This window comes from Mustela nivalis (genome assembly GCF_964662115.1).
Source record: "Mustela nivalis genome assembly, chromosome: 1".
Taxonomy (NCBI): domain Eukaryota; kingdom Metazoa; phylum Chordata; class Mammalia; order Carnivora; family Mustelidae; genus Mustela; species Mustela nivalis.
In genome coordinates this window covers 119671273-119686695 of record NC_139020.1, presented here as the reverse complement: position 1 = coordinate 119686695, position 15423 = coordinate 119671273, and the positions used below count along the sequence as shown (strand labels likewise).

At 36.8% G+C, this 15423-nt stretch overlaps 1 protein-coding gene across 7 annotated transcripts in view; it reads right to left on the bottom strand.

The window, feature by feature from the left end:
* The window catches only part of GOLGB1 (golgin B1), a 108793-nt gene that overhangs the window by 80125 nt on the left and 13245 nt on the right, over positions 1–15423 (bottom strand). For all 7 annotated transcript variants that reach the window (XR_014311300.1, XM_082729146.1, XM_082729148.1 and 4 more), the window contains exons 2-4: positions 9392–9486; positions 8481–8633; positions 8120–8272 (exon numbers count right to left, since the gene is read on the bottom strand). Coding sequence is in view for 4 of the 7 variants with exons in the window: in XM_082729145.1 (XP_082585271.1) it covers positions 8120–8272; positions 8481–8633; positions 9392–9486 (401 nt within the window). In the remaining 3 variants the exon portion in view is untranslated. The remainder of the gene's footprint in view (positions 1–8119; positions 8273–8480; positions 8634–9391; positions 9487–15423) is intronic.

Sequence of the window (15423 nt, the reverse complement as noted above, 5' to 3'; positions counted from 1 at the left end):
TAAGACTGATAAACCGCTGGCCAGACTTATCAAAAAGAAAAGAGAAAGGACCCAAATAAATAAAATCATGAATGAAAGAGGATAAAACACAGCCAACATCAGAGAAACACAAACAACTGTAAGAACATATTATGAGCAACTATATGCCAACAAATTAGGCAATCTGGAAGAAAGAGATGCATTCCTAGAGACATATAAGCTACCACAACTCCCAAAACTGAATGAGGAAAATAACAGAAAACCCGAACAGACCCATAACCAGCAAGAAAGCTAAAACAGTAATCAAAAATTTCCCAACAGGGGTCCCTGGATGACTCTGTGGGTTAAAGCCTCTGCCTTCAGCTCAGGTCATGATCCCAGGGTCCTGGGATAAAGCCCCGCATTGGGCTCTCTGCTCAGCCGGGAGCCTGCTTCCCCTCTCTCTCTCTGCCTATTTGTAATCTCTGTCTGTCAAATAAATAAATAAAATCTTTAAAAAGAAAAAAACATTTCCAACAAAGAAGACTCCAGGGCCAGATGGCTTCCCAAGGAAATTCTACCAAACATTTAAAGAACTAATACCTATTCTTCTGAAGCCATTTCAAAAAACAGAATGGAAGGAAAACTTCAAAGTCATTCTATGAGGCCAGCATTACTTTGATCCAAAAACCAGACAAAGACCCCACCAAAAAGGAGAATTACAGACCAATCTATCTTATAAACATGGATGTAAAAATTCTCACCAAAATACTAGCCAATAGGACCCAACAGTATCTTAAAAGGATTATTCACCACAACCAACTGGGATTTATCCTTGGGCTGCAAGGGTAGTCATCATCCACAAATGTGATATACTACATAAATAAAAGCACTAGAACCATATGATTCCCCTCAATAGATGCAGAAAAAGTATTCAACAAAGTACAGGTTCCTTTCTTAAAACTCTTCACAATGTAGGGATAGAGGGAACATACCTCAATATCATAAAAGCCATATATGAGTAGCCCACAGTAAGTATCACTCTCAATGGGGAAAAACTGAGAGCTTTTCCCCTGTCAGGAACACAGCAGGGATGTCCACTATCACCATAGCTATTCAACATAGTACTAGAAGACCTAGCTTAAGCAATCAGACAACAAAAAGAAATTAAAGCATCCGAATCAGCAAAGAATCAAACTCTCACTCTCTGCAGATGATATGATACTCAATGTGGAAAACCCAAAAGATTCCACCCCAAAATTTCTAGAACTCATACAGGAATTCAAAAAAGTGGCAGGATATAAAATCAATACACAGAAATCAGTTGCATTTTGATATACTAACAACAAGACAGAAGAAACAGAAATTAAGAAATTGATCCCACTCACAATTGTAACTAAAACCATAAGATACCTAGGAATAAACCTAACCAAAAGGGTAAACCATCTGTACTCTAAAAACTACAGAACATTTATGAAAGAAATTGAGGAAGACACAGAGAAATGGAAAAACATTCCATGCTCATGGATTGGAATAATAAATATTGTTAAAATATCTACATTACCCAGAGCAATCTGCACATTCAATGCAATTCTTATCACTATATCATGGACATTCGTTTCCACAGAATTAATAATCCTAAAATTTGTATGGAACCAGAAAAGACCCCAAACAGCAAGGGGAATGTTAAAAAAAGAAAACCTGGTGGTATTGCAATGTTGGACTTCAAGTTAAATTACAAAGCTTTTATCATTAAGATAGTACAGTAGTGGCACAAAAACAGACACATAAATCAGTGGAACAGATTAGAGAACCCAGAAATGGACCCTCACCTCCATGGTCAACTAATCGTCAACAAGCAGGGAAGAATATCCAATGGAAAAAGGACAGTCTCTTGAATAAATGGTGCCAGGAAAACTGGACAGCCACATGAAGAAGAATGAAACCAGACCATATTCTTATACCATACACAAAGACAAACTCAAAATAGACGAAAGACCTAAATGTGAGACAGGAATCCATCAAATCCTAGAGAATACAGGTAACAACCTCTCCAACCTTGGCTGGAGCAACTTCTTGCCAAACACATCTCCAAAGGCAAGCAAAACTAAAGCAAAAATGAACTACTGGGACTTAATCAAGTTAAAAGCTTCTGCACAGAAAAGGAAACAGTCACCAAAACTAAAAGGCAATGTATGAAATGGGAAAAGATATTTGCAAATGACATATTAGATAAAGGGCTAGTACCCAAGATCTACAAAGAACTTACCAAACTCAACACCCAAAAAACCAAATAATCCAGTCAAGAAATAAGCAGACAATATGAACAGACATTTCTCCAAAGAAGACATACAAATGGCTAATAGACACATGAAAAAAATGCTCCACATCACTTGGCATCAGAGAAACAAATCAAAACCATAGTGAAATACTACTTCATACCAGTCAGAGCAGCTAAAATTAATAAGTCAGGAAATGACAGATGCTGGCGAGGATGCAGAGAATGGGGACTCCTTCTACACTGTTGGTAGGAATCCAAGATGGTGCAGTCACTCTGGAAAAGAGTATGGAGGTTCCTCAAAAAGTTGAAAACAGAGCTACCCTATGATCCAGCAATTGCACTACTGGGTTTTACCCCAAAGATACAAATGTAGTGATCCAAAGGGGCACCTGCACCCCAATGTTTACAGCAGCAATGTGCACAATGCTCAAACTATGGAAAGAGCTGAGATGTCCGTTGACAGATGAATGGATAAAGATGTGGTGTATATATATACAATGGAATATTACTCAGCTACCAAGAGAAATCTTGACTTTGCAGTGATGTGGATGGAACTAGAGGGTACTATGCTAAGCAGAATAACTCAATCAGAGAAAGAAATTATCGTAAGATCTCACTGACATATGGAATTTGAGAAACAAGGCAGAGGATGTTGGGGAAAGGAGGCAAAACCGAATGGGAAGTCATAAGAGAGGGAGACAAACCATGAAAGATTCCTTTTTTTTTTTTAAATAAAAATTTTATCTATTTATTTGTCAGAGAGAGAGAAAGAGAGAGTGAGCACAGGCAGGGAGAGTGGCAGGCAGAGGGAGAAGCAGTCTCCCCACTGAGCAAGGAGCAACTGATGAATTACTGAACTCTACATCTGAAACTAATGATGTAGAGTATGTTGGCTAATTGAATTTAAATTTAAAAATAAGTTAATAAAATAAAACGAAATAGGTAATTTAAAAATCACAGTAGGGGGACAGTTAGAAGAAACAAAGCAATATGGGGATAGGCTGGTACCACAGCTATAAGAACAAATTACCAGAGGAAAAACCAAGAAGAAAAAAATCAAGATTAACAAGTTATTTGAGAGGAATGAAAAAGCTTCTAAAATAAGCCTTGAGAAGTTAAATAAAGCTATTGAAGTAGGAAAGTAATGTCTTCTGAGCATTAGACCCATAAAGGAAAGACTAATCAGGGTACCAGGAAAGTAACCAGTTACCCCAGTATTGTGCCTACAGAATCAATTACAACCTTATTTCCCAAGAACTAAAAACACTACTAAGAATAGTAGTGAATGAGCATTAATGAGGGCCCATGATGTGATGAACACTGGGTGTGACATGCAACTGATGAATTACTAAATTCCACATCTGAAACTAATGATATACTGTATTTTGGCTAATTGAATTTAAATTTAAAAAAAAAGAATAGTTTGGCGACCATGGCCATTGCTGCTATGAACACTGGGGTATAGATCGCCAAACTGTGGAAAGAACCAAGATGCCCTTCAATGGACGAATGGATAAGGAAGATGTGGTCCATATACACTATGGAGTATTATGCCCCCATCAGAAAGGATGAATACCCAACTTTTGTAGCAACATGGACGGGACTGGAAGAGATTATGCTGAGTGAAATAAGTAAAGCAGAGAGAGTCAATTTTCATATGGTTTCACTTATTTGTGGAGCATAACAAAAAGAATGGAGGACATGGGGAGATAGAGAGGAGAAGGGAGTTGGGGAAAATTGGAAGGGGAGGTAAACCATGAGAGACTATGGACTCTGAAAAACAATCTGAGGGTTTTGAAGGGGTGGGGGGTGGGAGGTCAGGGTACCAGGTGATGGGTATTATAGAGGGCACGGATTGCATGGAGCACTGGGTGTGGTGTAAAAATAATGAATACTGTTATGCTGAAAATAAATAAAAAATAAATTAAAAAAAAAGAATACTAGTGAACCAAAGAGCAAAACAAGGTATAATTTTAAAAATAAAAATAAACAGATTTCTTATACAGAGTTAAGTTTAGGCCAACTGCAGTGTGCACATGTGATATGCCAGCCTCCATATATTCTATACAAACTTCAAAAAATTGGGGATTCTTACATAAAATTATGAATGAAAAGGGAGAGATCACAACGAACACCAAGGAAGTAGAAACAATCATCAGAAGTTATTATCAACCGTTATATGCCAATAAGCTAAGCAACCTAGATGAAATGGATGCATTCCTGGAAAACTATAAACTTGCAAAACTGAATCAGGAAGAAATTGACAACCTGAAAAGACCAATATCTAGTAACGAGATTGAAGCGGTGATCAAAAACCTCCCAAAATACAAGTGCCCAGGACCTGATGGATTCCCTGGGGAATTCTACCAAACTTTCAAAGAAGAAATAACACCTATTCTCCTGAAGCTGTTTCAAAAAATTGAAGCAGAAGAAAAACTTCCTGACTCTTTCTATGAAGCCAGCATTACCCTGATCCCCAAACCAGGCAAAGACCCTACCAAAAAGGAGAATTTCAGACCAATTTCATATCACTGATGAATATGGATGCTAAGATTCTCAACAAGATCCTAGCAAACAGGATCCAACAGCACATTAAAAAGATTATCCACCATGACCAGGTGGAATTCATCCCTGGGCTACAAGGATGGTTCAACATTCGCAAATCAATCAATGGGATAGAACAAATTAATAAGAGAAGAAGAGAAGAACCACATGGTCCTCTCAATTGATGCAGAAAAAGCATTTGACAAAATCCAGCATCCGTTCCTGATTAAAACGCTTCAAAGTATAGGGATAGAGGGAACATTCCTGAACTTCATAAAATCTATCTATGAAAGACCCACAGAAAATACCATCCTCGGGAAAAAGCTTGTGTCCTTCCCGTTGAGATCCTTGTTCAACATGGTATTAGAAGTTCTAGCAATCAGACATCAAAGGGAAATAAAAGGTATCCAAATTGGTAATGAAGAAATCAAACTCTCTCTCTTTGCAGATGACATGATTCTTTATATGGAAAACCCAAAAGACTCCACCTCCAAACTACTAGAACTCATACTGCAATTCAGCAACATGGCAGGAAACAAAGTCAATGTGCAAAAATCAGTGGCTTCCTTATACACTAACAATGAAAATACAGAAAGGGAAATTAGAGAATCGATTCCATTTACTATAGCACCAAGAACCATAAGATACCTGGGAATAAACCTAACCGAAGAGGTAAAGGATCTGTACTTGAGGAACTACAGAACACTCATCAAAGAAACTGAAGAAGACAAAAAAAGATGGAAGACCATTCCATGCTCTTGGATTGGAAGAATAAACATTGTTAAAATGTCTATACTGCCTAGAGCAATCTATACTTTTAATGCTATTCCGATCAAAATTCCACCGGTATTCTTCAAATAGCTGGAGTAAATTATTCTAAATTTTGTATGGAATCAGAAGAGACCCCGAATCGCTAAGGAAATGTTGAAAAACGAAAATAAAACTGGGGGCATCATGTTACCTGATTTCAAGCTTTACTATGAAGCTGTGATCACCAAGACAGTATGATACTGGCATAAAAACAGACACATAGACCAGTGGAACAGAGTAGAGAGCCCAGATATGGACCCTCAACTCTATGGTCAAATAATCTTCAACAAAACAGGAAAAAATATACAGTGGAAAAAAGACAGTCTCTTCAATAAATGGTGCTGGGAAAACTGGACAGCTATATGTAGAAGAATGAAACTAGACCATTCTCTTACACCGTACACAAAGATAAACTCAAAATGGACAAAAGACCTCAAGGTGAGACAGGAATCCATCAGAATCCTAGAGGAGAATATAGGCAGTAACCTCTTCGATATCAGCCACAGCAACTTCTTCCAAGATATGTCTCCAAAGGCAAAGGAAACAAAAGCGAAGATGAACTTTTGGGACTTCATCAAAATCAAAAGCTTCTGCACAGCAAAGGAAACAGTCAACAAAACAAAGAGGCAACCCACGGAATGGGAGAAGATATTTGCAAATGACAGTACAGACAAAAGATTGATATCCAGGATCTATAAGTGAACTCCTCAAACTCAACACACACAAAACAGACAATCATATCAAAAAATGGGTAGAAGATATGGACAGACATTTCTCCAATAAAGACATACAAATGGCTATCAGACACATGAAAAAATGGTCATCATCACTAGCCATCAGGGAGATTCAAATTTTAACTACATTGAGATATCACCTTACACCAGTTAGAATGGCCAAAATTAGCAAGACAGGAAACAACATGTGTTGGAGAGGATGTGGAGAAAGGGGAACCCTCTTACACTGTTGGTGGGTATGCAAGTTGGTGCAGCCTCTTTGGAGAACAGTGTGGAGATTCCTCATGAAATTAAAAATAGAACTTCCCTATGACCCTGCCATTGCACTCCTGGGTATTTTCAAAGATACAGATGTCGTGAAAAGAAGGGCCATCTGTACCCCAATGTTTACAGCAGCAATGGCCACGGTCCCCAAACTGTGGAAAGAACCAAGATGCCCTTCAATGGACGAATGGATAAGGAAGATGTGGTCTATATACACTATGGAGTATTATGCCTCCATCAGAAAGGACGAATACCCAACTTTTGTAGCAACATGGACCAGACTGGAAGAGATCATGCTGAGTGAAATAAGTCAAGCAGAGAGAGTCAATTATTATTATTAATTATTAATTATTAATAATTATTACATGGTTTCACTTATTTGTGGAGCATAACAAAAAGCATGGAGGACATGGGGAGTTAAAGAGAAGGGGGTTGGGGTAAATTGGAAGGGGAGGTGGATCATGAGAGACTATGGACTCTGAAAAACAATCTGAGGGGTTTGAAGTGGCGGGGGGGTGGAAGGTCAGGGTACCAGGTGGTGGGTATTATAGAGGGCACGGATTGCATGGAGCACTGGGTGTGGTGAAAAAATGATACTGTTATTCTGAAAATAAATAAATGAGAAAAAAAAATTGAAGATTCTTGTTCACCAAATGGCTGACTAAATATGAATATTTGGGATTTAACTCTACAGGAAACTAATGAAAGTAAGTACCGGGACAATACTCTATTTCTCAAAAGGTACCACTTTCAGTACTCCTGTCTCCAACCTCGACCTTAAATTATTTTGCTGGCGGCAGTCATAAACCTAGAAAGCACCCCTTACAACAGGAACCCAAGGCAATCTAATTGATTCAGTTACAGTGGATGAAACTTTAATCTGCTACCATGTGGCTATATGAGGACAAAGAATATTCTGTGTCAAGTCATTGGATTAAAGAACTGAAGCTGCAGAAACCTTAACAGGCCACACAGTTTAAACTTCTAATCAAAGATGAAATTCCTGGGACGCCTGGGTGGCTCAGTTGGTTAAGCAGCTGCCTTCAGCTCAGGTCATGATCCCAGCGTCCTGGGATCGAGTCCCACATCGGGCTCCTTGCTCCGGCAGGGAGCCTGCTTCTCCCTCTGACTCTGCCTTCCACTCTGTCTGCCTGTGCTCGCTCTCACTCGCTCTCTCTCTGACAAATAAATAAATAAATAAAATCTTTAAAAAAAAAAAAAAAAGATGAAATTCCTGCGTAAAGAATGTGCCTCTCCTATTCAAATGCCTCACTGCAGTATTTCTTGGTCCCGTTATCCTTTTTCAATTCTCTGAAAGCCTAGGTCACATTTCACGTCTACATTTTCTGTTGGCTTTGTATTCTGTGTATGTGTGGCCTAGAGCCCAGCTAGAGTGCAAGCTCGATTAGAAAGGACAGCATTTAGTGCTGTACTACTTTAGCCTCATAAATTTTTGTGATTTGTGAAGATCTGCTATCATGGGAGACTTTTCCACTCAGAAAATGTGTAGTATATCCCATTACCATACCTTGGAGACTTGCTCCTCTGACTGAGGTTCTGTAGGCAAAACAGTCCCTCCTTGTGCCTTCATTTCTTCTATGTGTTTATTCAAAGAAGTTAATTTGGCCTTAGCATGAAGTTTTAGTTTTTTTATTTTGTTATCAGCAGCTTTTCTTTCTTCCTGTCAGAGAACAATGACAGTAAATATATAAATGTTTATTCATCATGTACCTAATACATAACAAAAGTATTCTTAGGAGCCATCATTTTACAGTATTAGGGAAATAAGAATCACATTCTCCAATAATCGAAGTGGAAAAAAAAATCTAAGCAAATATTGTGTCTATCTTTTATCCAATGCTTGGCAAGAAAAGAGAAAACCACAGTACCTGTAGAACTTCATCTTTTTGCTGCAATTGAATGTCCTTCTCTCTAATGATTTCTTTTAGCTCCACCACCAACTGCTCAGCATAAGCCAGGCGCTCCAGAACATCCTCTTGTGTCCTATCATTAAATTCCATGTCAGATTCTTGGGGTAATGCCTAGTATTTAGATAAAAAGTTGCCAGTGCATCAGAGAAAGAGTATTAGTATCCAAAAAAGAGTTTCTTCATTCCAACTTCATCTTATCTTTTGCCCATCTCATTTCCATACTTAAGAAATCTTTCCAACTCTGAACTAATAATACTTATTATCATATCCATTAAAATCATTACTTTGTAAATGTGAAGCATTTCACAAAACAAAACATTATCTCATTTATGGTATTATCCTAATTTTACCAAAGAGAAAAATAAAAGAAAGCAAAGATAACAAACTATTAAGTGGAGGAGCCCAAAATTTAAATTTAAGGGAGCAGTTGAATAAAATTATCTTAACCACTAGGCAGTACTGCTTGTCTTTCAGAAAACTAAAGGACTTCTTTTGATTCCTCATGTGGCTATCAAAAAATATAATACAAGCTGTAAGAGAAGTGTTGATAAATTTACAATAGCAAACATATTTTCAAATCTGAAAGGTGCCCCAGTTCTGCCACTTATTATTCAAACCTTTCCCAGGGAACAGGACATATATCTGAGGAGAAGTTAAAACAATTCATCCAGGATTTGATTCCCTTCACTGTGACTCACAGACTACAAAATTACAGGAGAAGGATCATTATAAAGTATCAATACTTTTCTTAATCCTCTCTTCCACCTAGCAAAATGGAGGCTGCTCAAAACCTTCTATCTTAAATTCTTTCCCTCAGAAGAACATGGAATATATGTCTCATCAGTTTAATTCAGAACAGAGCTACTCACAGGGTCTAGGGAAGCCCTCATATTCTCATCAGTGTCCTCTCCTGATAATTCATGCAAAACAACATTCGCTAATCCTGATAATCGGCTCAGCATTTCTGCAAGAAAAAAAAAAACACAGCAATCACTATAATGGATACAGACTTCCCCTTTTTCATCTATAAGTGAAATAAACTGTATAGGTGATATATATTAGACATAGAAAATAGCATGATGTCTTTAAAAATACATCTGAGTATGTACAGTGTAGTTACATAGTGTTCTTTTTGGTGGCAACTGCACTGCACTTCAATTACCACCAACATTTTCTAAATAAAATAAATAAAATACAGATATGTAATTGTTTAGTGGCAAATAATATTTTTGAAGTTATCTTTAATCCCTTTTCTTTCATCATAACTTCATTTACAAACATGAACTTCTAACATTTCTTCCCCGGCCAGCACGTTATTTTCTCCTACTTTGCCAAAAATTCATGCAAAAATTCTTCTTTTTATGCACCCCCCCATGAACTCCATTCTTTCAGGAGGGTTTCCTGATAAACTATATGGTTTTGCTAAAATTTAAATATAATATTTAAATATAACATAATAAAATGTTAATATTCAAATAGCATTAAACTCATATATTAGCAGAGAAGGAAAAGGAAAAGGAATTTACATCAGTAACCTATGCTCCTTCTGTATGAAATTAGAAAAAGAAGAGCGAAATAAAACAAATAAAAGCAGATAAAAAAGAAACTAAGGTTAGAGAAGAAACCAATAAAACTGAAAAGAGAAAAACTGAGAAAATCAATAAAACCAAAAGTTGGTTCTTAGAGAATGGGTTCAAACTTAAATGACCTAAAACGTAACACAGACAACTACATCAAGGAGAGGTTATATACAAACCTAATGGTAACCTTATATCAAAAACCACTAACAAATGTGCAAAGAATAAAGAGAAAGAAATCCAAATGTTTCACTAAAGAAAATCAGCAAATCATAACAGAGAAAGACAAGAAAGGATCAGAGAAAAGCTCCAAAAATGACCACACAGGTAATAAAATGGCAATAAATATGTATTAACAATTATTCTGAATGTAAATGGACTAAATGCTCCAACCAAAAGATACAAGGTGATAGACTGATGAAAAAAATAAAATCCATCTATACGCTGCCAATAAGAGACTCACTTCAGACCTAAAGACACAAGCAGATTCAAAGTGAGGGAGTGAAGAAATACTTATGCAAATGGATATCAAAAGAAAGCTAGAGTGGAATAGTTATATCAGATAAATGGGAGTTTAAAACAAAGACTGTAGCAGAAGACAATGAATAACTCTGTATAATAATAAAGGAGACAATCCAACAAGAAGACATAACAACTGTAAATATTTATACACCCACCCAGTAGCACCCAAATACATAAAACAATGACAAACATAAAGGAACTAATCCATAATAATACAGTAATAGCATGGGACTTTAACAACCCACTTACATCAATGGACAGATCATCCAAACAGAAAATCAAGAAGGAAACAATGCCTTTAAATGACACACTGGAACTGTGTGTGTGTAAATGGATGATGGGCATAAAGAGGGCACCTGTATGCTATATGCAAGTGATTAATCACTAAATTCTAACCCTGAAACTAATACTGCACTAATATTAACTAACTTGAATTTAAATAAAATCTTGAAAGCAAAAAAAATCTTAAGAAACAAACAAACAAACTGGACCTTTTTTTACACCATACAAAAAAATAAATTCAAAGTGAAATAAAGACTTAAATGTGAGACCTGAAACCATAAAAATCCTAGAAGAGACACAGGCAGTAACCTCTTTGACATTGGCCATAGCAACTTGAGAGATATCTCCTGAGAGGAGGGAGAATAAGCAAAAATAAACAGTTGGGACTACATCAAAATAAAAATTTCTGCACAGCAAATAAAACATCAACAAAACTAAATGGCAACTTGCAGAATGGGAAAAGATACTTGCAAATGACATATCCAATAAAGGGTTAATATCCAAAATATATGAAGAACTTACAAAATCCAACACCTAAAAACCAAACAATCCAATTAAAAAATGGGCAGAAGACATGAACAGACATTTCCCCAAAGAAGACATACAAATGGCCAACAGACACATGAAAAGATGTTCATCATTACTTACCATAAGGGAAATGCAAATCAAAACCACAATGAGATATCAGGTGTCAGAAGAGTTAAAAATCAACAACACAAGAAACAACAGGTGTTGTCAAGGATGTGGAGAAAAAAGAAACTTCTTGCACTATTGGTGGAATACTAACTCATGCAGCCACTCTGGAAAAGAGTATGGAGGTTCCTCAAAAAGTTAAAAATAGAACTACCCTACAATCCAGCAACTGCACTACTAAGTATTTACCCAAAGGATAAAAAACACTAATTCAAATGGATACATGTACTCCTTTTTTTATTTGCAATAGCCAAGATATGAAAGCTGCCCAAGTGTCCTTCAATCAATAAATGGATGAAAAAGATGTGAGATATAGATAAATAGATAGATAATATATATATAAAATATGAGATCTCATAGATAGATAATATATATATAATATAGATACAAGCTAACAAAACTCATTAAAGAACAAAAAGACAACGTAAATACACATACACACATATACACATAAATTCCTACATCCCTTATTTATTATTTATTTATTCACTCATTCAGATTATGTCAATAGCTAGTCCATAAACTCTTTGAAAGTGAAAGTATTAACACTTCATAGGAAAAATCAAAAAAGAACTATACTGTACATAGCACTATTATAGGTAATCATGCTAAATTTTATGTTTAATGATAAAATGCTGTTTGGTCTTTAAAAGCCTGAGCAGGGAGAAATACAAGAGCTCTTGCACAAAATAAGTACCTGAATAAAACCAATTTCTGCTAAAGTTTTCTTCTACTCTGAGAAGTAATAATGTTTAGGGCAATCGTGGTCCTTAACTAAGAAAGAAGTAGTGGAGAGTTTGTTTCTATAACAGGTTATCCTGAATAATCTAACTAGCATATAACATTTAGGAAAGATGTATGAAACAGGAAAGAAAACCACTCCTCAAAGGGCAACATAGGACCATGTATTAGTATATATGTAACTACTAAGAAGACAACACAGGCTCACATTTAAGTAAATGGGATCATATGTAACCACTCACTTAAGCTGTGAGACTCATAACTATAGTTAGTTTAAAAAAAAAATCACGACCCACCATTACTAAACTAAACTTTCTTACTAGACTAAACTTTCTTTTCAACTCTAGAGATTGAATTTTCTATAGTAATCATTAATGAAGGAAATGAACACTAAAACTAAAGTCTTTATTAGGCACAGAGATTTGTACTAATCAAAGAAAGTCATAGCAGAAATTAATTTATCAAACAAATTCACTTCATCTTCAGATTTTTCACACCACATTAGGAACAAGCACATACACACACAAAATCAACCAACTGATGGGACTCTGAGAAGATGGGTGTAGGAGACAGCACTGATTGTGGACCTTCCTGAATTCCCACATAAAAACTGACAAAGCAGGGGCGCCTGGGTGGCTCAGTGGGTTAAAGCCTCTGCCTTCGACTCAGGTCATGATCCCAGAGTCCTGGGATCGAGCCCCACATCAGACTCTCTGCTCGTCAGGGAGCCTGCTTCCACCTCTCTCTCTGCCTGCCTCTGCCTACTTGTGATCTCTCTCTCTCTCTGTCAAATAAATAAATAAAATATTTAAAAAAAAAAAACTGACAAAGCAGATAACAAAGCCAAAAACCTATATACAGCTTCCACAAAAAAACAAAAACTATGTTGCAAAATTTCCCACAAACTCTAAAATAACACGATATAGACAAACCACCAGCAGACACAAGATCTGCATGTCAGTTGCTGTCCATATGGAAGGAAGAGGGAAGTGAAGGGGGATGGCAGAATGTTCCACCCCAAATATGCCATCTGGACATAAAGATTATTTTGAGCTAAAGGTCACTGAAAAACAGCAGGAATAAAAAGATGCTCTGACCACCCCTTTTTCTTCCTGAAAGCAAGATATAAAACCCCACATGGAAGATGTCCTGGGAAAGTAACATTCTTATCTTCAGGGATGGAGATTTGAGGCTGAGAGGAATTTGTAAAAACAAATCTTGTCTGTGAATCCTTATCTTCCTAGTCACTTCTCCATGAGTAACCACCCCTTTGCCTTGTATCATTATCACAATTTATAGTTCTCTGTTCAACTCAATATATAAGTGTTCTACTCTAACTGCTTCTTTTGGTCTTCCTTATGAGTGCTCCAATGTCACTTAAAATTTATACTTAATAAATCTGTATGTTTTCCTTGTTAACCTGTCCTATGTAAATTTAATTCTCAGGCCCAGTGAAAAACCTTAAAGGTACAGAGGTAAAATAATGCTCCCCTATAGAAGCTCTAAGAAGTGACAGACAGGATACCAAGAGAACCAGAAAGGAACTAGTGGATATTCACTGGAAAATGTGCTGAGCCAATTAAAGAACAGCAAATGAAAAAGAGGTATATCCTTTCTCCAACAGCACCTAAATGCAAGGAACCTGCAAGGTCTGAAATAGCTAAAGAGTCTGGGCCCCATGAACTCTCAAAAATGAAGTCAGGGTTCTCTTTCAGAACAGGGTCTCTATTGAGGATGGAATCAAAATTCATTAAGACAGAGTTAAGCCGCTGCCTTTGGCTCAGGTCATGATCTCAGGGTCCTGGGATCGAGTCCCGCATCGGGCTCTCTGCTCAGCAGGGAGCTGCTTCCCTCTCTCTCTCTCTCTGCCTGCCTCTCCATCTACTTGTGATTTCTCTCTGTCAAATAAATACATAAAATCTTTAAAAAAAAAAAAAAGACAGAGTCAACAACATGGGGGCTTAAGTGGGTAGAAGAAGAATCAATGAAACAAGATAGAATTGGGAGGGAGACAAACCATCAGTGACTTTTAATCTCACAAAACAAACTGAGGGTTGCTGGGGGAAGGGGGATTGGGAGAAGGGGGTGGGATTATGGACATTGGGGAGGGTGTGTGCTTTGGTGAGTGCTGTGAAGTGTGTAAACCTGGTGATTCACAGACCTGTACCCCTGGGGATAAAAATATATGTTTATAAAAAAGAAAAAAGAAAAAAAAGACAGAGTCAACAGAGAACAAAGGAAGACCCAGATAAAAAGAGTTGGGATAGTGGAAAAAGAGCCTGGAAATCTCAGAAATCCAATGGCCGCATTTTGAACCAACATTGGAAAACAATGTAAAAGGGAGCTCTGCAAAGTAAGGAAAGCTATCCAAAATAAATTTCCTTCTAAAAATTCAGCAACATTAAATTAACATAAAAATGAGCACCTGAAAAGTAACGCAATTTCCATACAAAGTTATTATAAGAAAAAGAGCAAAATAATATCCATACAGAAAATGGAAGCATCTCAAAGAGCCATGCTCAAAATAACTCAGAACTACAACCTACTAAATCAACCAAAAGGACTAAAAGGCATTAAAAATGATGTAAGACACGAAAAGCCATACATCAGATGTTGAAAAAATCAAGACAACAGCAAGAGAAGAAAGGAACAAAGGAACCACAAAATAGAAACTATTCTAAAAAAACTGAAGAGGAAATACTTTCAAATTCATTTTATGAGGACAGCATCACCTGAATACTGAATCCAGAGAAGGACACTGCAAGGAAATTATAGGCCAGTATCCCTGATTAAATAAATGCAAAAACCCTCAACAAAATACTAGCATACCCAATTTAACATCAAATTAAAAGGATGATACATCATGTCAAGCAGAAGTATTCCTAAGATGCAAGGATGGTTCAACATCCACAAATCAACAAACGTGATGCACTACATTAACAGAATGAAGGATAAATATCACATGATCATCTCAATGGATGCAGAAAAAGCATTTAAAAAATTTACACCCTCTCAGAGAGAAGCCTCAGTCTGGCTGCAGTGCAATTGCACTACTGGGTATTTACCCCAAAGATACAGATGTAATG